Here is a 27,353-nt window from a genome sequence, read left to right as displayed (position 1 = left end):
CAAAATTCCAGTATGTCAACAAATTATTGCTATTCTATGGGGGACATTAGAGATAGCACAGTATAGGGGATGGAACCTGGTGCAGAGTCACCAGATTGAGATCCCAACTCTGACACCATCTGTGTAATCCTGGCCAAATGACAAGCTCTGTATGCCATATGCATTAGGCAAAACCCAATCAGCATTCATTGGTGAAGGGAGTTTGCCCTGTTATTTCTAACAAAATAACAGATCTTTTAAGTATGCGATGTGAAAGGTGCATTCTCCTATGCCATCTTGTGTTTTTCTGCCTTCATGTCTTTGCTCTATCTGTTTGTTTCCTGGACCCTTTCCCTTTTCTGCCCATCTTTATTTATTTAAGTCCTACCCATCATTTATAACTCAGCTCGAATGGCATCTCAACTATGAAATCTTCCCTGATCCTTCTTTCAAGAAGTAACAACCATTTCTGCTTCAGATCTCATCTAACACCTTGTTTAAACCTCTCATTATATCTTCTGTATCAAATTATTTATATGTATTTCATAACTCCATGATATGGGATTGTAACATATACAATCTATGATTCTCTCCAAGTGCCCAGTTGGATGGGTTCAAAATCTGAGTCACCACATGCTAAGGAATGACTACCCAAATGATATAAAAACCCATGATCTTTCTATTCCATACACTCAAATAAACTATGAGATAACTTACAAAAATATTCCCTGAAAAAAAAAAAAGGAACGTTTTCAAACCCACATCAGAGACTCACATTAGTGTCCAAGCTTCTAGTTATTGGATTTCAAGGAAACAAAAAAAGGACACAAAGAACCGGGGTGTTTCAAAGGTCATCCCTTCATTTTACTCGTGCTTGCCTAAGGAAACAGGCCCATGGCTCCTAGTGCTTATCACAACTGGAGTTACTCACAGTACTTAGGTACTACTGTTTTCTTCTACTTCTTTAGTAATTCCAGCAACTGTGAGAGTGAAGAGAATATGGGGAATCAAAGGAAAGAATTAAGTATGATTGGCCCTTAATTTTTAAGAAGCAATGATGCCAGAACAGGACCAGAAATGTTATTCACTAAGAATACTTTTCTTAGTCCAGGATGTCCAGAAACACAGTTGCTGTTAGCTGTTGAACCACACCAAGTGACAGTGTTGGCTTGAATAAACTGCTATGAGGTGGGGTCTCACTGAACTTGAAAAAGCAAATTCCCACTTAAACAATGGTTAAAATATTGTTCTTTGAGTGCCATCCTATCTTGCCAGATTTTACATTGTCTCCTGGTAATCATTCTCATCAGAGAAAGTTTGTTTCATTCACATTATTCAGTTTCCTTCCCTTGGACCTAGAGTTCAATGTGTTTTGATATGATGATAACACGTTTTCTCCAAAATTACCTCTAGATTTTCTCATGATATTAAGCCTCATTTTCAACCCTACAGGTTGAAATGATGAACTCATTGTCAGGCCTACCTACATGTATCTTATATCTTAAAATTTATTAATCTCAAGCATTTACTATAATTTTATTACAAATATAGATTTATTAATCTTGAAGTTAATAAACTTTAAAATGTAAAAGTCTGTCAACTAAAGATTTAGCATAAGCCTCGAAGCCATTTATAATAAGATTAAAGTCACTAATCACATCCCAGATTGTTTCTTTGCAAGTTTAACACACATGAAATAAAACAAGGAAATTGCAATCCTCCAATGGGTAGTATTCTCAGCTCATTCTTTTTTACAAAGAAAGACAGAACGAAGCCTTTCTACAGTAACCATCAAATATACTTTTCTGAGAAGCTGAAAAACGAGACACAATAATGTGAAAACAAAAAAGTGAAAAGATCAGTCTTCTTGGAATTTACCACTCCTTATACACATGAATTTTCCATAACTCTCATACTGTGCAGCCAGATATACCAATGTGAAATTCAATAAAGACATTCTTTTTTTCAGTTTGCCTTAAGCAATGCTAAATGTCTTTCTCCCCAAAAGGAGAGATTAAAACCAACCTGAATTTCTTTTGGGCAGAGATGTAGCTTTGTGACTTACACGTTCTGAGAAATACAACCTGTGATGCAGTTATAGTCTCTTACATGGGGGAAAGTGTGTAAATTATAACTGACTTTGAATTAGCTTTTCAGAGAGCTTTTGCCTACAACAAAACCAATGATCTAATTGGCAGCATACCATAATGGGAAAAGAAGGTATGTAGCACTCTATTTATAGTGTGAAAAGTTTTATTATTTTTTCCCCTTACAAATAACAATGAGAATCTAAGAAAGATATCTTAAGGGCTTGTACTAATGTCCCCATCCACTGAATTTAAACTATTTCTTAGGCTAATGACACTGAGCTCAAAACTCTGTAATGCCTCATATAACTCAGATTGGTGGCTTTTAAGTTCTTGAAAGCAATTTCTACTGGCTCAGATCCAAACTGTGGGAAAGGCAGAATCAAGGGGTTTAAGCTAAAAATATAATATACTACAATGTTTATAATCAATGCCATGTCCAAAAACTCTCCTTTTTTAAAACTATGGATAGCATATGAATGTGCTATGTTGCCTGGATACCACAGAAAGAGAAGTGGAGTGGGTAAACCTGGAGACAAATGGCAGGCTATTATTTTGAATTTATACAAATCCTCAACCTTCTTGTGATACATGTAGTGAATATTCCCTCTCTCCCTTCTTCCTTACACCCTTACCTTCTGTCTTAGTTCTAAGAGAGAAGAATAGCAAGGGACAGGTAAAAAGTGACTTGCCCAAGTTCACATAGCCATGAAGTGTCTGAAGCCACATTTGAACCCAGGTTCTCCTAATTCCTAGCACTCTATCTATTGTGCTACCTAGTTGTCCCGAATATTCTAATTTCTCAGAATATTGCTAAGAGTGAGAAAAACATGTTGCTGGTCAGATTTTTCTGTCTCAGCAATAGCAGAATTATTTTAAAAGACACTATGCCAAAGGACAAGTGAATTCTAAATTAAGATTGATAAGAGGATCGGCAGAGACAGAAAATATTTAGTAGCTAGTAATAGTTCTCATTTATACGTTACTTACAAAATGCTTTAAATCCATTATTTCATCTGCTCCTCATAATAGGCCTGTGAGGTAGCAATGGAAATATTAGTATACCCACCTAACATTTAAGGGCCAGCAAAGTTAAGCAACTTGCCGAAGGTCACACTAGTCAGTAGCAGAGCTGGAATTGCAGCCCCCTTGAAATCAAATCTGCTGCTTTTCCCACCATAACAGGTTATTTCATATCTCCTATTTCCCATGTGTCCAACTGCTCACTACATTGAGGGAGGTCTAAATCCTCCTAAAAAAGATTTACTCTGCACATAATGTGCTGCCTCTGAACTGACAGTTTCTTTTACTACTAAGAAAAACGATGGTATGTTTAGACCTGTACAACCCCTATAAACCACAAAGATGTCCATCACTTTCTTTCCCCACTGTAATACAAATGGTGAAGGGGCAAAGTCAGGGCATTCTAAACTATATGGGAAGGTTAACAGAGACCTAGTTCTACAAAGGAGTTTCCAACTGTTGGCTGCAGCTTATGTCAAAGTTAGAAATAGGGTTTTAAAAATAAAGGTTTAATTTATCACTTGTCTATTTGGGTATACGATTTGGGGTTTTGGTTTTATAAGATTGTGCACTTACAAAAATGAATAATATGGAAATAGGTTTTGCGTGATAATACATGTATAACTCAATGAATTCCTTATCAGCTCTGGGAGCCGGGTGGGAAGAAAGGAGGGAGACTTCAGAAAACTTATGTAGAAATTTGTTATTAAAATAAAATTAAGATAAAACATACTCACACACCCACCAAAAAAAAAAAATCAGGGTTTCCTCTGTGTTAAGATAGTCAGATCATAACTGGAAATTAAACTGAGCACAGAACAAGGCAAAATGGTCAAATCTAACATCTGAGTGAAGAGTTACTCTGCCTCTAACCTGAAACTTCTTGACTGACACTGGAGGACAGTAGGGCATTAGGAGACATGGGAAGACTATTGGGGAACTTCTTCCAGTAAGTATTACGAATGGAAGCCTACACTCAGAACCCTTCCACCTTGTCTGCTGTCATCCAAAAATGGCCCAAACAGAAGGGCATGACTAGAGATTCAGCCTTGCTACTACTGTCCATATCAGGGTCAATTTAGTAGATTGATTACTACCATAGTGGTAGGGTCAGAGGCTTGGTTTCCATAAGCAAGAAGGCAGCTCTGGACTCAGTCAGGGTGGCAGAAGAGGGAAGGATGGATTAACTGTCCCTGGCCCATAGCTCCCACAGTATTAGATGGATACTATTTGACTTTAGAAAAGATCTTAAGTTTGCTTACTGCGAAGTGTAAATTAATCTTACCTGACAACATATGCAAGGAATTGATGTATGGATGCTTGAGGCATTTACATGTATGCAATTTCTGTTTCTGGCTGATTAAATCCCACATAAATAAATGTAAAATTTATGTTAAAATTGTTCCCTAATATTATCAATGGTAGAATGAATTCACATTTTCAAAACAAGTGTTATAGCAGAACTGATTGTACTTGGCATTTACTGAAACCTCTCCAAATTCTAAAAAAGATTTTATTTACCATAAAGTATATAATATTATAGCATCTCTCACCAGAGAGATTTGGTTATTGGGCATTTTGGAGGCAGAGGGGATGCACTGCAGGATGTGAATTTCCACCAGCCTTCAGCTGATTTTCAGGGGCTTCCCCAGCAGGGGGCACTCTTGTCTCTCTCAAGATGAACCGCTGCCTAGTGATGGGCAGGAGGTCCCAGATGGCTGGACCCTGACAGGACCTACTGACCTCCAAAGGAGACCAAATTGAGGGAGGAAGCCTTGGCCTTGCCTGGCCCTGGGGGCAAAGTCTCTGCCACCTTCTCTTCCAGAAGGAAGTTAAGAGTTTCTTCCAACTCGGGTTCAAGGCCATGTTTGGGAAGATGTTAATTAAGGTGGCCTAGAACAATAAGCCAGGATCTTACATGGAAACAAAACAAAAGGAGGGACAGAGCATACAACCCTAGGAGTAGGGAAGAAGGCAAGTAGAAACTTCAATATCCTTAAAGATGCACTGATGCCAGGTATTCTATGTGGAATCTAATACTAAAAGGTCGACTAGGAGATTCGTGTCTTATTCTCTTAAATGCTTTCTCAAGTTGGATATACTATCCCGAAACTCGGTGGCCAGGCTTTCAATTCTGAACAAGTAGGGTTCCAACAACATTTAAGATGGTAAACTGCTAAAAATCAAATTTTTCTTCCTTTAATCATAGTGCTTCATTCTGAAACACATCAGGGAAATGTTTAAAGTACATAAGCCACCAAATTCTGAAAATGAGTTACTCCCATGTCAAATACAGGAAGTGCTGGAAAAGGCCAGAGCACTCAAGAGCAAGTAGCATGTAGTGCCCTCTGGGGGTACCTATGCTTCTGCACCCATCCTCCTCCATGCTCCTAGCTCTCAGGAATTCTTCTGCACAGCCATCCTCTATCCCTCGTGGAGAATCCCCATTTCCATTTGTTTATTCTAAATACTAGGAAGGGAAAATATCTCCCTGTAATGTTTATTTCCACTCTTAGCCAGGCAGAAAATATCAGTGTGAATGATTTCACTTTGGAGACATTACCAAATCCATTTTTTCAGTATATTTCAAGATGTTCATTTTAGAATTTATGAGACGCAAAATATTAAAAGGCATAGAATGACAACTCCTCTAGGGCTATTTGATGAGGTAAACTGAGGAAACATCCCAATTTTTCTTCTCTATCCACACTAGTCCCAAAAGAATATGAAGATGCTATAATGTTATAGCATATTCTTATTAATAAGGCTGGATATGTCTTTTCAGAAAGTAGCTACAGCAGAAACAAAGATAGGATTATTTCTTTCAAGAAAATCACAGGCCACCATAAGTATTAACTAGCCAATTTTCAGGCCAGCCCCAAGTGCTCTACCAAGGAGCAAGGGCAACTGCATTTTACAAATGGTGAGATGTAAAGAAGGTAAATGACTCACTCAATATCCCACTGAAATCGGTGGTGGTGAGATGGGATTACATTTGACTCTTCTAATTTCTTTCATTCTCTCCACTCAACTTCATTTCTTTTGGGCTCTAGAAATTCTATTTTGGGGAACCACCTTGGTCAGAATTTGAACTTTATACTTAAAAATTACCTGTTCCAGGAGGTATCTGATCAATTATTTCCACAAAGCTGACATTTACATGTGGTACCGTAACAAGAAAGTAGACTAGGGCTGGTGCTGGGAGACCCCAAATCAACCAAACAATATCCCTTTCTTTCACATTTCCCAGTTAGGATACATTTCTTCAAAATAGTCAATGTGTGGAGGCTGGAGTATGTCAAGGGCAGAGAGTACCTGAGGGAAAGGGAAAAAAAAAGGCAAAATTAGAGAACTAATAGGGGAAGAAAAGCCATCACATTTTAGATTCATGGGGCACTGGTAGCCAGCCCTTTGATAACTTCTAAGTTCAATTTCAACTATGCACTGGACTTAACTGAGTGCTGAATTTATGATCCAAATCCCTCACAATCCCAAGTAAAAAAGATGGTCTGGGAGCCAAGTGACCAGAGAATATTCCATACTAAATATGCCTCCTGCACTAAAGAGAATTTGATTGTGTCAACTGCTAGATGACTACTACTTTACATATTCTTAATGGTGTTGCAAAAAATCATCTCAAGTTGGGGAGTGGGGGGAGGCAGGGGGAAGTAGCAGTGCCATACTGAATGTCTCTGGATGCTGTCAGTGCTACAATCAGGAACACCCCAGACACAGTACCTCCCAATATAACCAATGAGTCAGCCCATCATGGCAACAATCAAATGGATCTCTTGGACTGTTTCCCACACCTCTACTTCCCCTAAAGCCCCCTATTATGTTCCTCCTAAGTAATAAGCCCATCTTACTAATGGAAAATTCTAAATCAGCTGAATGACAGCACACAATGGCAGGCAGTAGAAGAAATACCATCCAATGCAGATCCAAAAGCCCCAAATTCCTGATTTTGAGCTCATTCCACTTCAGAGCAATGACAAGATCCCTTAAAGACTATTCCGTGTCAGCCAAGCATTTCCTAATTGCAAAGTTCAAATAAAAGTAACCTTTTCTTGTAACGTGGCAGCTCCGATGCACAATTTAGAAGATAATTGGGCAAAGTGGTTTCCCAATATTAATTTTTTTATTAATGATGCTTATCTTCTTTTTCTGATCTAAAATGTTTATACTCAGGGTATTAAAATACAGTGAAATTATAGATTTCCTAGTAATGCCAAGGAATTTTTTTGATGATGTGAAAAATAATTTCATTCTTTATTTTTCCTTTAAAAATAACAAGCTATAATTATACAATACGATTAGTCCATGTAAATTTGCTCCAAAATAACATGATGGACCAATTTCTGAACATGAATATTCGACTCCTGAAGAAGGCAATAAGAAATTAGTGCTTCATCTGACATCTCCCTGACTTAACATTCTGTCTCCGAACAACATACATCCCGCTTTTGGGAGTGGAGGGAGAAGGATGGAGTGACAGCGTCCATTAGACGAACCCATTTTACACTTCAAATCTATCTACTATAATTAGAGGTTATCCAGAGGAAAGTGACAACCATACATTTGAACCCTGATACACAAGAATGGAGCTTTCTTTCCTTCTTCACACTTTCTAGTGACGTTATAGTAAAAACAGAGCTAGACATTTGTGCCACAGTTCTTAGTTGTGAATTTTAAGCAATGAAGGAAATGCCATTTTAGATCTTTAATGTTTGTGGCTGTATTCTGCCCCTCCAGTTCCAATCCAGAAATAGGAATGTTAAACTTTATCAAGAAAAAAGTCTACCAAGCATTTCTGGGAGATTCCTCGAGTACTGGAGTTACACAAATATAAAACTAATCAGGATAAACCAGAAATCTCCAAAGTGACAAAAATAAGTGAGAATAAAGAAAAGGTTTTCAGGGCCCCAAGCTGGTGGTTTTCTGTCTGCCTGGTTCCTTCCTAAACCAGCCATTTTCTTCAATCCAGCTTTTGAAAGAGCCACTTGGTTCTTCATATCTTCCAAATGTGTACAAAACGAATAATCTTCCTAACTATGTTTTGAAGATCTAAGAAACCAAAGCAAATCTTTCAAGAGTTAACAAAAAAATCTTATTCCAAGAACTTAGTCTTGAGAATTTAACTTTCATGTTAGAAGATTCACAAAAACCCCAGCTTATATGATCAGCAAATGGCTTAGCCTTGATTAAGCCCTTAATCACCTGGCAAAAGTAGTTTATTCCTTTGCATATTTTCAGGTTCAGACAGTTAGGCGGTATAGTGAGTAGAGAGAGTGCTGGGCCTGGAGTCAGGAACATTCACATTCTTGAATTCAAATCTGGCCTCAGACATTACTTGTGTGATCCTGGGCAAGTCACTTAACCTTGTTTGCTACAGTTTCCTCATTTTCAAAATGAGCTGGAAAAGGAAATGGCAAGCTACTCCAGTATCTTTGCCAAGAAAATCCCTAATGGGGTCATAAGGAGCTGAACACAATTGAAAAAATGACTGAACAACAACAATTTTCAGGTTCTGAAACATGATGAGGGAACCTTAGGCAAGAGCTTCATAAGAAGACTATCTATCTAGCACATTACGTTCCAAAGGACAACCAAATCCCTTGCTCTCTTCTTCCCACTGTTAGAATTCTGAGGTGTTACATACACCACTGGCTTCCTAAATCACAAAAGGCAGGCCGAATTCCCCATGGATCATGTGCTTCCAGGATAGCTTAGGCTTCTTCTTACTTCTTAGTAGCCCCTTGGTACACAACTTAGCCCAGCCAGTCCAAAGAATTATATGGTCATCATCTGGATTTCTGCCTTGATCCTCCTGGGAGCCTATAGGAAAATCTACACCAGTGCAATATATGAGTTTCAATCTTTCAATTTATTACTAGCCAATCTACATGCATTTCTCATCAATAGTCGAGCCTATGAATTATGCCTGGACCACATATACTTCTGTACTAATGGATTTAATGACAGGCTGCAGAGAGCCATTAGTTTGCACAGGTACGGTACAGTGTTGTATACCTCTATTTCCTAACTACAACTTCACAAATGTAGGTTCTTCCTCCATTAATATATATCATGTTTTACCCATACCATTTTGGGGGCCAAGACAAACTCATGACTTTACTGATCATTAAAAGGCCATGTTTGAATGGTGCCACCATATGCAGAGGAACACTATGAGCTGCTCCTTTTCTGCTACTATCCCTCCTTTTTCTACTCAAACTAGTTAAGTGATTGTTAAGCTCTAGAGGAGGAAAGGCCTCAAATCTTCAAGGTAACCATTTGCCCCGGGGAGGGAGACAGTGTCAGAGTTGATGACTGTCTTTCCTGTCTTCCCTATTTGCAGATTTTGATGTCAATTGGAGAGTTTGACACAATTCTCCTTTGGCTAAAGACAAAGTGCTATCCCTTTCTTTTCCTGTTACCAGTTAACAATGACGAGTCTGCCCTACCAGCTGGTCAGTGGCTATCAGCAAAGATCACCTGGTATTAGTGCATGTGGAGACAGCATTAAAAAGAACATCCTCAATGCCCAGGACACTGTTAGATCTTCTTCACCATACAAACAGTAACCCTAGATTAAAAGCCACTCTGCACAAAACAGCTAAATTAATCTTCTTACAAGACCACTTTTTGTCCTCATTTTGCCTCTGCATGACTGTCTAAACACCTAGCCCAGCATTGAAGGCTTCCAAAAACCCAATTCCATCCTACTTTTCCAACCTAATCTTCTAGCTCTCCCAAGAGACCCTCTGCACCAAGGGTAGGCAGACTAAAGTTTTATTGTACTTTAAAATGTACGAACAATTCTCATCCAAAGGCAAAGCCTCTTTAGCCTTGTTTGCCCACCTCTAATCTACACTCAATATCTCAACTTTCCTCCAACCTATAGTGTTCCTTCCCATCATCTGAACTTACTTCAATAACACTTATTGCCTATATCAATCATTCTAAATTTGTCTTCTACTGTCTTATACTGCTTAACTTTTCCAGTGTGTATGTTTTCTTTCCAACTAGACAACAAACTTCTTATGAAATGGGATCCATTTTATACTTTTTTGGGGGTATTGTCTACAGAGTCATGTATTTGTGGGGTGATCAACACTCATCAAATATTTGCTGTATGAACGAGTTCTCTGGGTCTGAAAAAAAACTGCACTAACTTCACCACCTCGGGCTGGTTCTAGGATATCTCTGGTAGATATTTGAATGTAGAAGAAATTGGGGGCATAATGCCACTTGTCATTTAAACTATCTTCACCTTTGGACAGAGCTTGGTAAAGACAATGATGCTCTGTTTAGACAGATACCAGTAGTTCAAAGCTTTGGGAGGCTGTTTTAATTAGTAAGATTTTAAAGAGTCCAGTTTGTTTCTTTTTTCTTGCTTCCCACTCTGACACTCCTTGTACCTTAATTAATAACTATGAGAGTGAGTCACCATGCTAAGACAGGAGTCTAGAAAATTGGCAGCTTATTACAACACCATGCATCTGTTCTGTTTTGTTTTGTTTTTTAAACCCTCACCTTCCACAATGGGGGTCAAGTGACTTGCCCAGGGTCACACAGCTAGGAAGCATCTAAGTCCAGATATGAACCTAGGACCTCCTGTCTCTGGGCCTGGCTCTCAATCCACTGAGCCACCCAGCTGCCCCCAATCCTACCTCTTTTAGTCACTATCTGGTGACACTAGATAATCTCTTTGTCAGTTTCCTCATCTGGAAAATGGAGAAGGGGGTTGGATTAGATGGTCTTTAAGGTCCCTTTTAGCTCTAAGCTCTTTAGCTCTTTTCTATACAAAGTATAGTAAACCACTAAAAATGTTGAAACAATTAGCCTCCTGGCACCACCTCCATGGCATTCTTTCACCACAGAAACCTGAAATATTCTTTCCTTACCTCTGATAATGCATTGAGGATTTTAAGAGAGTTCAGGCAAGTAAAAGAACACATAACCAAGCATTATGAATGCATGACTCTGGAAAGACTATCAAATCCAAGCTACTAGTCAAAAAATATGTCTATTATTTCAAAACATACCTTATAGGGAGGTTACAATAAGGCTGAAATAGTAAACCTTTTGGAAAGAAGTTTTAGAAAAGGAAACTTCCTTGGGCTGATAAAATAGGTTGAGGTGAATCCTACAGGAAGTTTAATAGCCCTCCTTTGTCAAGGACCTAGAAACCTCTAAAACTGAAAACTTTATATGAATACAGATTTAGAGCTGGGGAGGAACTAGGGTTATCTAACATAACTCTCTCATTTTATAGATGAAGAATCCGAGGTTTGGAGAGGTTAAATGGCTTGCCCGGTGTCACACACACAATCTACCTTGGCCAACAGAACAAAATACTCCAGGTGTCACTAAATAGGACAAATCATAAGACATCCTTTAGAATGTTCAGATTAGTAATTAAAATAGCCCATCTGAATGCAGCTTCATAAAATGAAATTTTCAGTGTAAGGAAGAAGTGTTTTCCATCATATAAAACTGGTAACTGAGGAAGGGCCCAGCAACATGTCATCTCAGGGGAAAACTTAAACATTTATGAAAAGTGCAATGCATTCTACTAGCTCCAGGAAAAAAAACTTGAATCCCAACACTGAGACCTAATCATCAAATCAAATGTAAAAGAGCAGGACTCTAGTGCTTATAAGCATTATGCTAGTTTCACAGGAAAAAGTACAATACTTTTAACAGTTCTTATTTTAATTCTGATTCAAAATATGAAAGGACAAAAATGATGCTTCAAAAAGGAGCCAATTATTACTAGTTAAGTTATTCAGAACAGATACCACACATGGCCTTTATGTTGAATATTAATATTGTTCCTTAGCTAATAATAACATCTGCTTTGCCTCAATCAATACTGACCTGTCAGTCAATATCCTTCAGCATTCACTTAAACTTGCTTATTAGTTTCAATCACAAAAAAGGTATAATTTACCCAGGAGTTTCATACCCTTTAATAAAAGCCTGGTTGTGGTTTCTTTCTCATTTATTTTTCCCACAAATGTAAGCACCACTTTATAGGCTTTTAAAATATTGAATAACTTAAGCACTTGTAAATTAAAAATAGACAAATATAATCTGACAAGCAGAGAAGGCACATACTAAGAATTTATAAGACAACCCAATACTGAAGAGAATCAATGCTTCTTAATATGGAAGGCTGGCCTTATAGAAATGAAAAGGTAATTCACATTTAATCAGAAGCATAAGCTTAAATTTCAGGCCTCCAAGCAAAATTCTCAAAAGGGATCTTCTACCTTTTGTGAGTCTAAAGTATTTACAGGGCTTGCTCGGGAGACAGTAACACTCATGGCGCCTAATACAAAAAGCCCTACAGGGAAAATGCACTAAGGTGTTCGGCTCAATTTAAACTAGGGAGACAAGTCTGTCTCCTAGATGGCACAGACCTCAGGCAGTCAATATACAGCAGCTGGGAAAGTGGCAGGTGGGGATGGTAAGGCAGTAAGACAAAGCAGCCTAAAGGAAGCCTGTCTCCCTTGTCACTTTTGATCAGGTTGGTTCCCTCCATATCTACATGGCTCATTCTCACAGCCTATCTCTAGGCCTCGTCAGCATTGGAGGTACCCAGTATTGCACCTGAGCTTCACACTGATTGGCATACTGCTTTTTTAGTCTGCCTCTGCCATCACTGCTGCGAGAAGATGGCTGTAGGAATCAGCTCTCCAGAAGTCCCATCTCACTTACGTTATCATGCTTAAAAAAACACAACATCTTCAGTTCTCGGAAGACCCTTTTGCAAGAGACAAGATTCTGGAAGACGTTGGGCATCTTTTTGAGAGCGACTCTCTTTCCATCTCTTGGATCTGTTACTGACCTAGAGAAGCAAGAGGGGAGAGAAAGAAAAGGGTGGGGGTGCAGGTCAGTCCCAAAGCTTGTTAATTTTTAAAGCTTAATGCTGATTTCCCACTATCAATTACATTTGGTGTAGGGGTAAGGAAAACAAGAGGGGCAAGGAAGCACACAAACGGTCTCTGTCCAACTAATCTGCCATATTCTTTTTCTTTTAAATCCTTACCTTCCATCTTAGAATTAATACTGTGTATTGGTTTCAAGGCAGAAGAGAGGTAAGGGCTAGGCAATGGGGGTTAAGTGACTTGCCCAGGGTCACACAGCTAGGAAGTGTCTGAGGTCAAATTTGAATACAGGACTTCCCATCTCTGGGCCTGACTCTCAATCCACTGAACCACCCAGCTGCCCCCTAATCTGCCATATTCTTGCTTGTCCCTTTAAAATAATATTATAAATCTCTATAAGTACTTATGCTTTGCTTTAAAAAAAATTTACTTATCATAACATGACTCAGAGAATAGTGAACCATAATAGTTATGAACCTCAACAATTCTTTTTCCAGTTGTCCAGAGGACACAATCTCAGGTTAAGTGTGATGTGAGTTGCCTGGGGCCATGATGCCAATGTCAGAACTTGGACTTCATGCCCACTGTTTTTTTTCCACTAGGCCAGATTCTAAGAAAGAATGAGATGGTTGTATTATTCCCATTTTAGAGCTGAGAAAAATAAAGTAAGGCTCATATAGTTTTTATAATTCATTAAAAAATTCAAATCATTTTCAGATACTTTATATTACATTTTAAAGTCACAATCATATCACATATCACATTTTTCATAGTTAAAATATTCATCTTTTTAAAAGCTGGAAATACATACAGGCATTTTCAACTTTGCTACTTTACACCCACTAGGGGGGAAAAAATCACTCTTTGTTTTCAATAGCTCATAGTCTTAATTCTTTGCATACTTTCAAATTTGATACTTTAAAAATTATTTTCTACTTCATTTGTAATCTTTTTCTGAAACATGCCAACTGGCCACAAAAATTCCACTAATACAGACCAAAAGTCAGTGGATTTCACTCTGAGATTAACCTGTTCACTAAAAATTAAAATCCAATGTGAAAGGCAAAACATGACATATTTCCCTATTTGCCCTTCACAGGAAATTACAGCACCTGCAATCTAGAAGGAATATAGATGATACTGTGATAAAGTTCCAACCCTCTCTTATCTTGTTGGGCTAGGGGACTCTAGCAGCCATCCAACTTTAACATTCCATAATTGGAATCAATGAATCTTTTGCAATAGAACAGAAAACCCTTTCATAGAGATCTTTGTATTTATTATCATAATACAGAAATCTTAAATTTGATCTGCATTTACATTCACCATAAAGTTAGGAACTGATTTTATATAACATATCAAGAAAGGATTCTAATTAAATCTAGTCAATAAAATAACCTGTTTGGTTCCCCCCCCCCCCCAGTTTAAAAAAATGTAATTTAGTGACTTCTAAGTGACATAGGTAAAAGAGGAAAAAGCACAAGGGAAGAGAAAAGAGTAAAAGGGGGGGGGGGGATGGTGGCAGCAGCTAAGGAGAAAATATTGACATCATGAAAGCCTTTGGGCAGGAACCCCAGGAGGGCAGTGATCCACATATGGGGCTTGGAATAGGTATGGATTCACCAAGAGGTCCAATTTTAGTTGGACCTTGAAACCTACTTTACATTTTCCTAAATATACAACACATACCAAGAAAGGGGCAGAAATCCTCAGACTGACCATCTTTAGGAAAGCCAAGAATGCAAGAATGTGATTGACTTGTTCAGGGGAGAGAGAACAGACTCATCTGGATGGAGCTGAGATAGTGGACAATATGTAAGTTATAAAAACATGGTATTCTAGCAAAAAAAGATGAGTATCAAAAATATTTAGTAGGTAATTTACAATCAAGAAATACACACAGATGTTAAAGAAATTAATATTAATTAGTGGGAATATTAGTGGGAAAAGTGTGCCATGAAAGAATATAACACATAACTTAAAATTTTATTGATGTGTGGAAGGTGTCTCCCTGGGCACCAACTAAAGGGTAGATTTCTGCAGTCAATTTAATTCCTTGCTTTAAAAGCCAAGTTCTACACACTTAATGTGTTCTGACTCAAATGCTACTAAAATGCATTAGTGCTTATAATTTTTTTTGTTTTATTTGTTTGTCACAATGGCTGGTCTCAAATAACTTTGATTGTTATTTCCTTAAGTTCCAATAGATCATCTCCAAAAAGTAGATTTGGTGTCCTATTGCTCTTAAAAGAATTTTTATTACCCAAGGACAAAGAATGTCAGAATCTTCTGGATAAGTTTGATTCTGAGATGGAGCTGTTCCATAAAAGTCTGCTGTTTTCAGCCTCTTAATTTTTTTAATAAAACACTCTGTATACTGTCAGTATATAATATTAACACATTATGTCATATATAATGGTCAGGTGCAGCATCCAATGCCCTGGAAACCCTGTGGGGCCTCAAAACCCAGCAGAGAGGTCACATCTCAACAAATACAGGGATAAAAGCTACCTTGAGAAAATCTACTCAGGACGTTTTTCTCAGATGATTTGAACTTCAGGGGCAATAAAACATCTTGTCCTAGAATTGAGAAATTCAAGATTCCAAGCCTAATTATTGAGGATATTTCATTTCAATTGCAGTAGACCAGAATTTAATAGATGCTCCCCAATTACACTGGAACCCTGTCATGTTCTCCAAGCTATGGAAGTCCTCAGAACTCCAAGAACTATATGCAGAATACTGGACTACAATGGGTACATAGCAAGGTACCGACATAGTTATTTTAGAAAAGGATGTTGGACAGTTGGATGACAGCAGAGAACATGAAACAGAATGATGTTAAAAAAGGACAAAACCAGGGGAACTATAAAACCTCCTCTTTAGGGGACTGGTTTCTGTGCAATCATCTTTCTAATCTCATGCTGAAGTACTAAAATCCATCCCTCAAAGGAAGAGCAGATATTACTTTCTGGTTAGAAAGAAAAGTCAGTGAATATCTAGAGAAAAGGTAGTAAATAATCACCTGAAAATTCTGATTCCTCACTGAAAACTATTAGAAACACTAGGAGCTTCTGAATATGAGTAAGAATCCTTTTAGGAAAGTCCCTCTGAAGTCTATTCAGGACAATTTAAATTTACCTTTTGAAATAGCCTTCCATTAATTCTCTATATGGTTGCTGAACATTCCTTCTACCAACTCAAACTCAGCATGTCAAAACCAAATTCATCTCCATCCCCAAACTACCTCTTCTCTTGACTTTCCTTTCTTTGTCAATGTGCCATAATTTTGTTTGTTATTCAGGTTTGGAACCTTGGTGCCATCTTTAACGTCTCTTTGACAGTACTGAGCCTCCTTGTACTCACATATACAAACACATGCATTAGTCCATCAACCCATAAGAATTCATTAAGCACTCACTGTCTACCATGTCCTATTAATGGCCATAGACACTGCCATCACCTTAGCTCAGGTACTAGTGCTAGCATTGTCCCTCTGGTGAACTGGGCCAGTTTTTCCTGTGTCTTGTTGGCATATAGCTGTTGGCATGCTGTCTCCTGTATTGGGCTGTGGGCCTTTTGTCTTTCTTTGTATTCCCAGCATTGAGCACTATACCTGCACACAATAGGTGTTTAATGCCGACTTTGCACTTGTCACTCTGGTCAGTGATGGTGAACCTTTTAGAATTAGAGGGCCGCCCCCCTCCCCCCTACCTCACACAGGGGAGGGAGAAAGCGTTCCTGGGCAGAGGGGTGGGTGAAGTGAGGAATGTCCTCAGCAGTATGTAGAGAGGGGGAGGGGAGTGGCCCTAGCACTCTGCTTCCCTCCAGCTCTGCTGCCTGTGAGCTGCCCACCTTACCCCCTGTGTACTCCCACTGGGCTGCTGGGTAGGGGAACAGCTCCACCTGAATCCCTTTGCCTTTCTAGTAATGAACTTGGGGGGAGGGGGAGAGGGAGGGGAAGAAGGCACCAGCCACATGCCCACAGAGCGTTCTCTGTGTGCCGTCTTTGGCACCCATGCCATAGGTTCGATATTATTGCTCTAGGCTCTTATTCATCCTGCACAATACTGTCAAATTAACATTGCTTTCATCATAAACACTCAATTCAACAAATATTCATCGACTGGCTTCTCAATACAAGCCACTGTGCTGGGAAATTGGCATACAATTTCAAAACTATCTCTGCCTTCAACGACACCCTAATGTCCAGAGGAGAAAGTCTAAATCTTGCATTCCAGGCCCCCTGGCTTTAACCTACACTTTGAAACCTCTATCTTCTGTGTATATTTCTTTTTCTATACTAATCTTTAATTCTGGCTATATTGTTCTACTTTCTTGTTCCCCTTTCCTGGAGATCCTCTCATCTCCACATGTTTAAATCATTATCTTTCAAGTTTTTGTAGAGTTACCTGAATAACTCCAACTCCCAACAAATTTCCCCTCAATCTATAAGTCAAATCCATTCCCGTCATTTCTCTGGCTGGCACTGCTCTATATTAGGGGTTGCTGTTTATATACAGATTCCATTCTGAGCAGACTGCAAGGCTGGTGAGGGCAGACACCAAGCTTCTCTTCCACCCAATCCTTCAATCCAATCATGCAGCCCACACAAAGCGATACGGTTCAAAATTTCACCCCTACTTTGGAATCTCATCACTACATGACTTTCTGCGGTTACTCTACAAGAGAGTTGCTCTAAGAGTAAATCAGTTCTGAAAATTCTTCAGACATTTTCAAGGTGAGTGTTGTGGCTTGCTAATAGTTGAAGGTAAAATTCACAAAGCAGCATTTTATTTTATTATTCATGCAAAAGCCAGTCATGCCTGTAGCTGGTAACAATCTAACTCTAATGAATGGGAATGGCAGTGCAGTCATTTCACGCCATGTTGGGTTTGTTCTCTCTTAACTCAGGGTAGCAGCTGCTTTGGTTCAGCACAAACAGTACCAGAGAACAGAGATAAGTGAGGAAGCCTGCTACACAGGAATGCTTTTATTTTCTTTGTTTCTGAAAGGCTTGCTGTGCTGGGCTCTTCTGTTACTGCAACCCCCTGGACATCCCAACTCTATTAGCTAAGGAATCTCCAACTGTAAAAGAATAAACAGTCCTGAAAGTAGTTTCCGTTATGTTAGGAAAAAAATGACTTTCCTTCAGGATACCTGACAAATTACTCAACTGGCCAACCTGCTTCCATCCTCTCTTCCAAAAATTCTATGCCCCAGACATGGTATCAAACACTCAATTTTGCTCAGTTACCTTTCGAGACATTTGAGAAGCTGATAGCAACAGGTATCAACTCAAAGTTTTATGTTAAATTTTATTTTATGCCAACAGATACCACTGTTAAATCTTTTGGATTTTAATGGAAATACTTTTAATATCTTTTAAGTCTCTAAAAAATTTAAGGGCATAAGAGTTCATTATAAAAGTAAAACTTTCCCCAATTTTTTGGAGGGGAGAGAAGAGAGATGGGGCAAGGGAATGTAAACACATTCATGAGCTGCCTGGATAGTTCTTTCAATGAATTAAAAAGTGGTACAAATGGAGATTCGTTATAAAAAGAAAGTTTGATAGAGGAAGAGGAGTGGTTTCATGATCCAAGGCAAGTCACGTCACTTGATTTCCCTGGGCCTCAGTTCCCTCATCAATAATGATACTGCTGAAGTCCCTTTCAGCTCCAGTTAATGTGAACTTGTTATGCTGAGGAGGATATTAATGATTAGGGAACCTTTTTGAAAAGCAAAAAAAGTAAATAAAACACAGGCTATAGACAAGAAGTGAAAAAATAGGTTCAGAAAATGAAGAGAAATACATGTATTTTCAGTATCAGATGTTTAAGGAACCTGCTAAATGGAGGCTTTTTAATAACATACTGATCATTTGTTTATAGTAGAGAGGAATTGAGCCATTTTATTCAATATAGTGAATGCCTGTGGTGGCTCAGTGGATTGAGAGCCAGGCCTAGAGATGGGAGGTCCTAGGTTCAACTCTGGCCTCAGACACTTCCCAGCTGTGTGACCCTGGGCAAGTCACTTAACCCCCCATTGCCTAGTCCTTACCGCTCTTCTGCCTTGGAGCCAATACACAGTACTGACTCCAAGATGGTAGGTAAGGGTCTCAAAAAAAAAATTTTATATATATATATATATATATATATATATATATATATATAGTGAATGCCTGGCTAGACTGCTAACCCACTAGATATTCTAAGAGACTAGAATAGTATGGTAGTAATGGAATTATTTGATAAATTGTCCCTTTTCACATCTGCCCAGGGCTTAGGAAGAACGAAGTACTGCCTGTCCTCCGCATTTATGGTCCAAGTTTGATCATCAAATTTTTCTAAAGCAAAAAAAAAAATCTACAAGCTGTTCTTCAGAGAAGAGCAAAGCTAGACATATGGCTCCAGTCAAAAGAAGTGGAAACACCCCCAACAGGCAGCTTTTCAGATATTGCTTGGTCATTTGACTGCATGAACACTGAAAGTTGCCATAACCTTATTTAAGTTACTCACTGACAGCCAGAAGTGAGAATAACTTGTTCCTCTGCCCCAGAAATCTTCAGGATTATGACTATTGTTTCTAGCCTGGTTTCTAAAGCCAGCCATTCCTTCCCAAACTGGCTCCAACGGCACCCTTGTAGTCTTACTTCATAGAACAAGAGTTCATGAGCTCTGCTCTCCTTCAATGCCATCCTAAGTCTTCCCTCTACCTTGGCAAGCTGAAATTCACTTTTATCTCCAACTTCCCTCAGAGCAGAGCTCAGGTGCTAAACAGGCATGAGGTCATTCCCCAAGTCCCCACAGGCAGTAGGGCCCTTTCCAGTTTTCAGAATGACTTCCTAGTCATTTATCAGTGTGCACACTACATTCTTCTAGGAGAAGGCAAGCTCTTCCAGGGCAGGGGCTACTTTGACTTTGTATTCTTACACAAATACCTACTGAAACAGGATCATTGAACTGCAAGCAGAGAGAATCATGTTTCCTCCTCCAAATATCCTGTAATTTCATAGTAAAACTAATTAAAAGGGGTGCCTTTAAAAACACAGGATCATAGATTTGGGACTAGAAGGGACCTTGGTAGTCAACCTAGTCAATGCTCTCATTTACAAATGAGGAAATTATGGCTCAGGGAGGTGAAGAGATTTACCCAAAGTCAACTGGGTGCAAAGTTCTGGAAAAGCCAATGTGGCTGGATCCTCTGGATCCTGGAGGGACACCGGAGTCGGCATTCTTTCCTCTCCTTGTGCATTTTCCCATAACAGGTTTAAAATTAGTGGTCTCCATAATATATTTTCTGCTAGTCAACACAAACATACTATTTCTAATTCACTGAGATGAAATAAATTGTGTTTTAATTCTTCTATTCAAATAACTGTTTATAATAAACAATTCTCTTTTTGCTATCAAATCATCCACATCGAAATTACTGCATTAATTCTAACAATATGGTATACATTTCAGTAATGAAATGTCTCAACAACTATGCTCTAAGTATTTAGATTGCTTTCACACTCATTGACAAATTTAAGATATGAATTTTGCTTATATGCTGGCAAATAAATCTGGAAAAACAACAGAAAAAGACTACTCAGGTTCATTTTTTTTTTTTTGCATAGCTGTTTATGAAGAATGAATTATCCCTTGCAAGGTTTGACTGTTAGGTAGTCTGTGATGTCCCAAAACCCATTATCAACAAAAAATGTTTTTTAAAATGAAATTTTTCTTGATAGATAAATTTAGAGAAAGTATAGCTAACTCCCCACCTCTCTCCCAGTGCTCGTTATAATTATAAATTAGAAGTATGGCATCTAAGTATAGCCGGTTTGCATTTTGGCACATTTTCTCCTAGCATTTAGTGAATTAAAAACATAATCTGATTTCTATCACTGCATTTAAACAGGTTTTGGCTGGTGATACACTCTAAAGCTAATGACAGAACATCAAAAGTCACATGCAGTCATGTCCAAGAATAAATCCTCTAGCCCTATTACTCCTCAGTACCTATGGGCAACTCAAAGAAAAATGCTTCTCATCTTTCATCCTCATAACTTTTTCCATCATTTGAATTTTTCAATAAAAAAGTTTACCCAAATTTGTATTTGTTTGTTGTCTCTAAGAGAAACGGGAGAGAAGCATTGCCTTTAGTGCTGTTATAGTGGGCTCTTAGGCCTAAGTCTTGTCCAACAAATTAAATCTTAAGTGAGAATTACTCATTTGCCCCCAAAGTCCTCACAGATCTCCTGTTATAAATGCTACTGACCAAAAGGCAGGAGGGTGAGGGTGGGGCCATATGTTTAAATGGGAGTGAAATCTGAACTCGGGTGGCCTCCAATTGTGTGTTCAAGCAAATATAAATATTCCCTAAACTAAAGCAAATACAGCTCTGTGCAATGACCATTAGCACAGCAGGGAGGCACCAATATGGAAAATGTATCGAAGCAAAATCCCAGCAGATGTGACAGCATTGTACAATTCTCATGTTCTAAGATTACTGAAAGGCATAGAAGGGGGTTGTGAGAGAGAGAAGGATTATTCAATACTAGCCTGCCACATTTATTTTACTCAAACATTTATTCCTTTATATAGCTGGGCAAGAATTATTTTAAGGGGGCCTCTGGCTGCATACAGTCCAGAAATGTTATACTATGGCTGAAAAGGCATTTAACACATGAGGGTGAGGGGAGAAGGAAAGGAGGAGGGCAAGAGGACTGGGACTAAAATAACTTCCTTCTTTTCTACCTTTTTATATCATGAAGTAATCCGACCACCCTTAGAGAAGATGATGCCAGAGACATATAAAAATCTTTCCTCTCAGTCACTGTCAAGTCTCTTCAAGAAAGAACTTCAATGGGAATTTTCTCTTGTTTTAGGATGGAAGGAAGACAGCCTGACATGTATCGCCCAGGAAGTTTTCATGACCCAGTAGCCACTGTTATCTTCTGGATACAGATCTATGAATATTACATGGGAAGAGAGACTGATTACAGTAGAAGAAAGGTTTCAGTGCTAAGAACCACAAAAGAAATATTCATGCCTGCATCTCCTTTTAGCATTTAACAGCTCAATCTAGGTAAACAGAGGTCACAAAGGACCCAAAGTTAAAGCTGTGTCAGACACTACTGGCTTCCTGGTAAAATGTGTGTCTACAAATTTGATAATGAGTGAAGAATGAAGATTCAAAATATATTTACCACAGGAAGCGGAGTTTCTACCACCCAGTAGGTTACCAGAGTTTAACTATTCAGTCTTTATTTTTAATTTTATTTTAAAAAAACTTTTACCTTCTATCATAGAATCAATACTGTGTATTGGCTCCAAGGCAGAAGAGTAGTAAGGGCTAGGCAATGGGGGTTAAGTGACTTGCCCAGGGTCACACAGCTGGGAAGTGTCTGAGGCCAGATTTGAACCTAGGACCTCCCATCTTTGGGCTTGGCTCTCAATTCACTGAGCCACCTAGCTGCCTACAGAGATTCAGTCTTTAAACTCCATCTTACTTGATCTAGAAGTAAGAATTTCAGGAAAAGAAAGGTAAGAATCAGAGAATAAGAAAAAATTATTTTATTTTTGTATTGTTGTGGGGATTATTCCTGAAAATTTCTATGGCAAAGATAATATTTTAATCATAATATGACATAAAATGCTAGTCTCAATAAGGATACTTGCAGTTAGCAATATATTTGTTTAGTTCTAGCTTGGTTGCTCAATTGTTTTCCCTACATTTGAATATGCCATGAAATTTACATAATTTACTACTCTTCCAAGTAGAATGGCTAATTTTGTATTTCATACTAATAAAAATACAACTGATTTCTCTTTTCCTTTCTTTTGTGTAGTGGGTATTAATTCAAGAGGGAAGTATTTGTAATAATTTCTTTTCTAATTTCCTAAGTTTGCAGGCTTAACTTGCTTAAAAAACAAAACAGTTTTTCTACCCAAACAAATCAAGATGTCGTGAAACAGAGCTTAAGATTCATTCCAAAGAGAAGGCAGCAGGATGGAATGAGCAAGAGCTAGTTTTGGCATCAGGAAGACCTATGTTCAAATCCTTTCTAGATATTAGCTATGTGAGCCTGGGCATACAATCTAACTATACTGAATTTTAACTTTCCTGCTTATAGAAGAGGGCTAACACTTCTATCTAGATCTACCTGATTTACATGATTGTGATCAAGAGAGAGTTGGCTCAGCTAGGTGGCTCAGTGGATAAGAGAGCAAGGCCAGGAAAGGAAAGGTCAGACACTTCCTAGCTGTGTGACCCTGGGCAAATCAAAACCCCAATTGCCTAGCCCATACCATTCTTGTGCCTCGGAACCAATATTGATTCTAAGACTGAAGGTAAGGTTTAAAAACAAACCAACAAGATAAAAATAAAGCATTTATGGCAAGTACTTTGCATGTCATAAAGAGTTAGGTTAGGTGTCAGTTTATTGTTATTATAGTGAGAAGTAGGAAAGAGGAGGAGAGGAAAAAGGTTATAAGAATTTAGGATGGAGTTCCTTTCTACTCTTAATTACTCAATCATGCCTTCTTACTTTGTCTTTCTAAAACTGATTCAGGGTAACTTTAGCTAAAAATGTAGGTCCGTGTTCCCAGCTGTGAAGGAAAACTTTTATAGCTTAATCCAGTCTAAATTATAAGACTCTCCAGCAGCAGTAGGTATAATTGAAGTGTATTTGCTTCAGCCCAAACCCAGGAACCATGTTAAAGCCACCTGTTAAACTATAGCTAGAGTTTCAGGTGTATATTACAGGCATTTGAAATGGTTCTCAAACCTGTGGATGGCCTCTCACTCCCATAAGGTATAAAGGTGGCTGGGGGGAAGGGAAGAGAAGAAAAAGAGGTCCTATCTTGGAAATTCCATAACCTAAAGGGTTTTTTAGAGTGGCACATAAGGGAGAGCATTTAGACCACAGATACAAAAAATGCTCCCTACGGAAATGTAGAACCATTATAGACAGACTAGGCAAAAAGTCTTCTGCTGGACAGATGGATGAAAAAATAGGATAGGGTTAAGAATGCTCTTTGCTCCTGACAAACTTTTCCTTTAGCTTGTTGTTTTAGGGTAAAAGAATACATACGATTCTCCTCTGAACACAAGTCCTATAGTTTAGGTTGGATTAAGCAGTTAACACTTTTCTTTTAATAGTGGAAATGTGGGCCTATATTTGTAGCTATCTTAGCACCTTAAACAGTTTTAGAAGCATACAAATAAGGAGATATGACTAAGTGGTTGGGGGAAGGAGGGACTCCAGTCCTGAATTCTGCTTGCTTTTTCTTTCTCTTTGTAATAAAACCAGTAACTTGTATTTCAATTTTTTTTGAGATGTGCAAAGCACTTTACAGGAATAATTTCATTTGAACAGTCTTCATGTAAAACAATCTCTCCTAGACAACCTTGGATAAATGGAACTTAGTATTTCTACCTCCTTAACCTCATAATAATTTTCAAGTTACTTCCATATGGGTCTGAATCTACAAATCATTCCTGTTAATCAAGTCAGTTTTGCCTCTGGAAGCAACATACAATTAAAAAGTCAGAAGAATGGGAATGTCAAAATGTCAAACCCACTTGCCAAACAATAACAAAAAATGCCTGCCTGAAAAACTCATTCATGGCATTCCATAAAGATGGGTAAAACTCAGACCTGACTTCTGAATCTCTTAATATAGGCAACATAACAGTTCTCATACAATAATGTGTTACCAGGTCATAAGTCCCCAAGAGAAACAAACCAGGGAATAAAGGAATTCTCTCAGTGAAAGAATGCCTTTAAAAAGGCTACTTATATACTATCCTCAAAAAAGCAAGTTTCAATTTCCTGCTTTGCTCTATGATTATGCTGCACCCTGGGTGAATCTAATAGTAAAGTCGCCAGCAGGTAGGGACCGACCCATCCATCACCAAGCAGAGAGTCAATAGGGGTGCTCTTTCAACCCATAAAAGAAGTCTGCAAATGTTGTACTCATAATATAGCAACTGGAGTTGGTAGCAGAGAGAAAAGAGACAAAGGATTTGTTTCAAAGGAAGTTATCCAACAAGTGGTAAAGGTAAAAGGCAAAAATCAGACAAATAAAGGCAGAACTGTCAGAATAAATCCTTAGTGGTTCTGTTGCTTTTAAAAACGATTTCCTCAGAACTTGACTTCAATAATTAATTGGCTCCTAATGTTTGAATGCTCAGCTTGCTAGGCTGAGACCACTCTGAAGCAGCCCGAAATTGCATGAGGACTTATCCAAAACTGTATTAATTAATGAGGGAACGCACCCAAGTTTGGTCCATTGAGGATTTCACATATTTTTGTTGCTTTCAAAATTGCCTGTAGATATACCTTAGTTGGGAAATTCCATTTTCCCCTTTATTCTCCCCCGTTTTGTGACAACTAATATTTTTCTTCTCAGCACATTTCCAAATTCTCTCTCTTTTAACCACAGAGAAAATTTCCTTAGCACCAAAATGCTTCAAATTTCCCTCAACCATGGATTTTAGCAGCTAAAAATATTTAGGGAATATCTAAAATTGTTCCTCTAAATATTTAATCAACATGATCACCATCACTTCTCTCCAAGAGTCATGCCAAACACAAGCAATTTTCCCCTCTAATGTTGCAAATTCTCTGGAGTTCAAAGAAAAAAAAGGTATAAGTGTAGAGAAAGAGTAATCTTAGAAGGGAAATGACTAATTCAAGAAAGTCCAGTACCATTCCTAACAAAAAATATAGGACTTTTACTATCTGGCTTAATGATACTGTGTTTACTTTCGGACAGATTTTTGCAAAGATCTGGCTGAGGCTCAGGACTGGAAATATTTAGAGCACTATATAAACGTAGATGAAGAGATTCAGTAAGTATAACTTTCTTTTCTTCTTCTAATTCAGCCTGAACCCCCTACGAACAGATAAGAGAGGCTGGGGGGAGAGGTAAGTGTGGGTGCCAAAAGGTGTGTAGGGATTACAGAGCTGCTGCCCTTACTACTGATGGTGGGAAAAGAGCCATAAAGGTCACCTCCTGGAGACTGGTAGAGTCTAGAGAGAAGGACCGAGACAGACAACATTTGATGAACAGACTTGTACTCACTCAGGTTCATAGTAACTGTACAATCTGTTGTCCCTTCCCTCTTTCCCTCCCTAGGAGGGGGTATTTCAAACATCCATTAACTAGAGAGGAAAAAAATAGTCATAGAATTTAGAGCTGAAAGAAATCATAAAGGTCATCTGATCCCTTTCCTTCAGAGGAGGAAACTGTGGTCCAATTAAGACAATGCTGAATTTCCCTCTCATGTAAAAGTTAGCAACATTCTAAAAGTTATTCAAGGTAATTACTGTCAGCAGATGACAACAACACAAAAGAAAAACACATTATATCATATGATGAACTTTCCCACTGCATCTTGATAAAGGCTCTACAACTACTAACCTGAAACCTGAAAAATGTCCTTTACTCTGCTGGTACAATTTAAAGCAATCCTCATTAGTCTGGCAGACAAAGAAATGAATTGTAGTGATGCCTTAATGAATTAAAAATCAATCACTTCTCTCCAATATGCATACACACTTGAATTCTATATTCTAATTTCTAGTTTCTTCAGCTCTTGTGGTAGGTTTGAAATGTTTATTTCTAATAGCTTAGCATTCTAAAGCCAGCAGAAAAATAAATGAAAACTGCAGTAAAATTTGAGTTTTTTATGGTCCTTCTCCCCTTCTCAGGACTTTTTCTAGGCACGAGGTTAATGAAGTCATCTTTAGTCAGTATAAGCAAATAACCAGGGTAGGAAATTACTACGAAATTACTACAAGTTAATTATGTGCTAAGATTGTTCTAGTACTACTTCTTCAGCACACAAAAAGAAATATTATCCCTATATTTGTTAAGCTGACCCCCCCCCCACCTTAAATTTCTCACTCAGTACCAACATCTCAATAAATTTTAACAAAAGCAGACAAAAAGGGCAGAAGTCATCATATTACTTGGGTTTCAAATGAATACAATCCAACAAGAGGATCAGCATGGTATAAAGCAGAGATACAAACTCAAAGAGAAATAGAGGTCATTAAACTGTACACAAGGATCTTTGCATGTTGACTTTGAAAACCATCTAGTCTCTATGTTTTGTTGTATTTTTATTTTGTTAAATAATTCCCAGTTACATTTTAAACTGGGCTGGGCTGCACTCAGAGGTGTCATTCACTGCAAAATTTTGGCTCAGATTTAGCTTCAGACACTTACTAGCTGTGTGACTTTGGGGGGCAAATCACTTCCCTTCAGGTCTCTCATCTGTAATATGAAGGGGCAGAACTTTGTGGCATCTAAGGTTCCTTCCAATTCTAAATATTTGATCCTGTGGCAAGAGATACGTGTACCTTTCT

The 27,353-nt window shown here is 38.3% G+C and overlaps 1 protein-coding gene across 1 annotated transcript in view; it reads right to left on the bottom strand.

Moving 5' to 3' along the window:
* The window catches only part of NLK (nemo like kinase), a 141,888-nt gene that overhangs the window by 50,910 nt on the left and 63,625 nt on the right, over positions 1-27,353 (bottom strand). The window contains exons 2-3 of the mRNA XM_001368457.5: positions 12,816-12,945; positions 6,349-6,404 (exon numbers count right to left, since the gene is read on the bottom strand). Coding sequence (XP_001368494.2) covers positions 6,349-6,404; positions 12,816-12,945 — 186 coding nt within the window. The remainder of the gene's footprint in view (positions 1-6,348; positions 6,405-12,815; positions 12,946-27,353) is intronic.

Source organism: Monodelphis domestica, chromosome 2 (genome assembly GCF_027887165.1).
Source record: "Monodelphis domestica isolate mMonDom1 chromosome 2, mMonDom1.pri, whole genome shotgun sequence".
NCBI lineage: Eukaryota > Metazoa > Chordata > Mammalia > Didelphimorphia > Didelphidae > Monodelphis > Monodelphis domestica.
The sequence above is the reverse complement of the archived record's forward strand: the minus strand, read 5'-3'. Positions and strand labels throughout refer to the sequence as shown.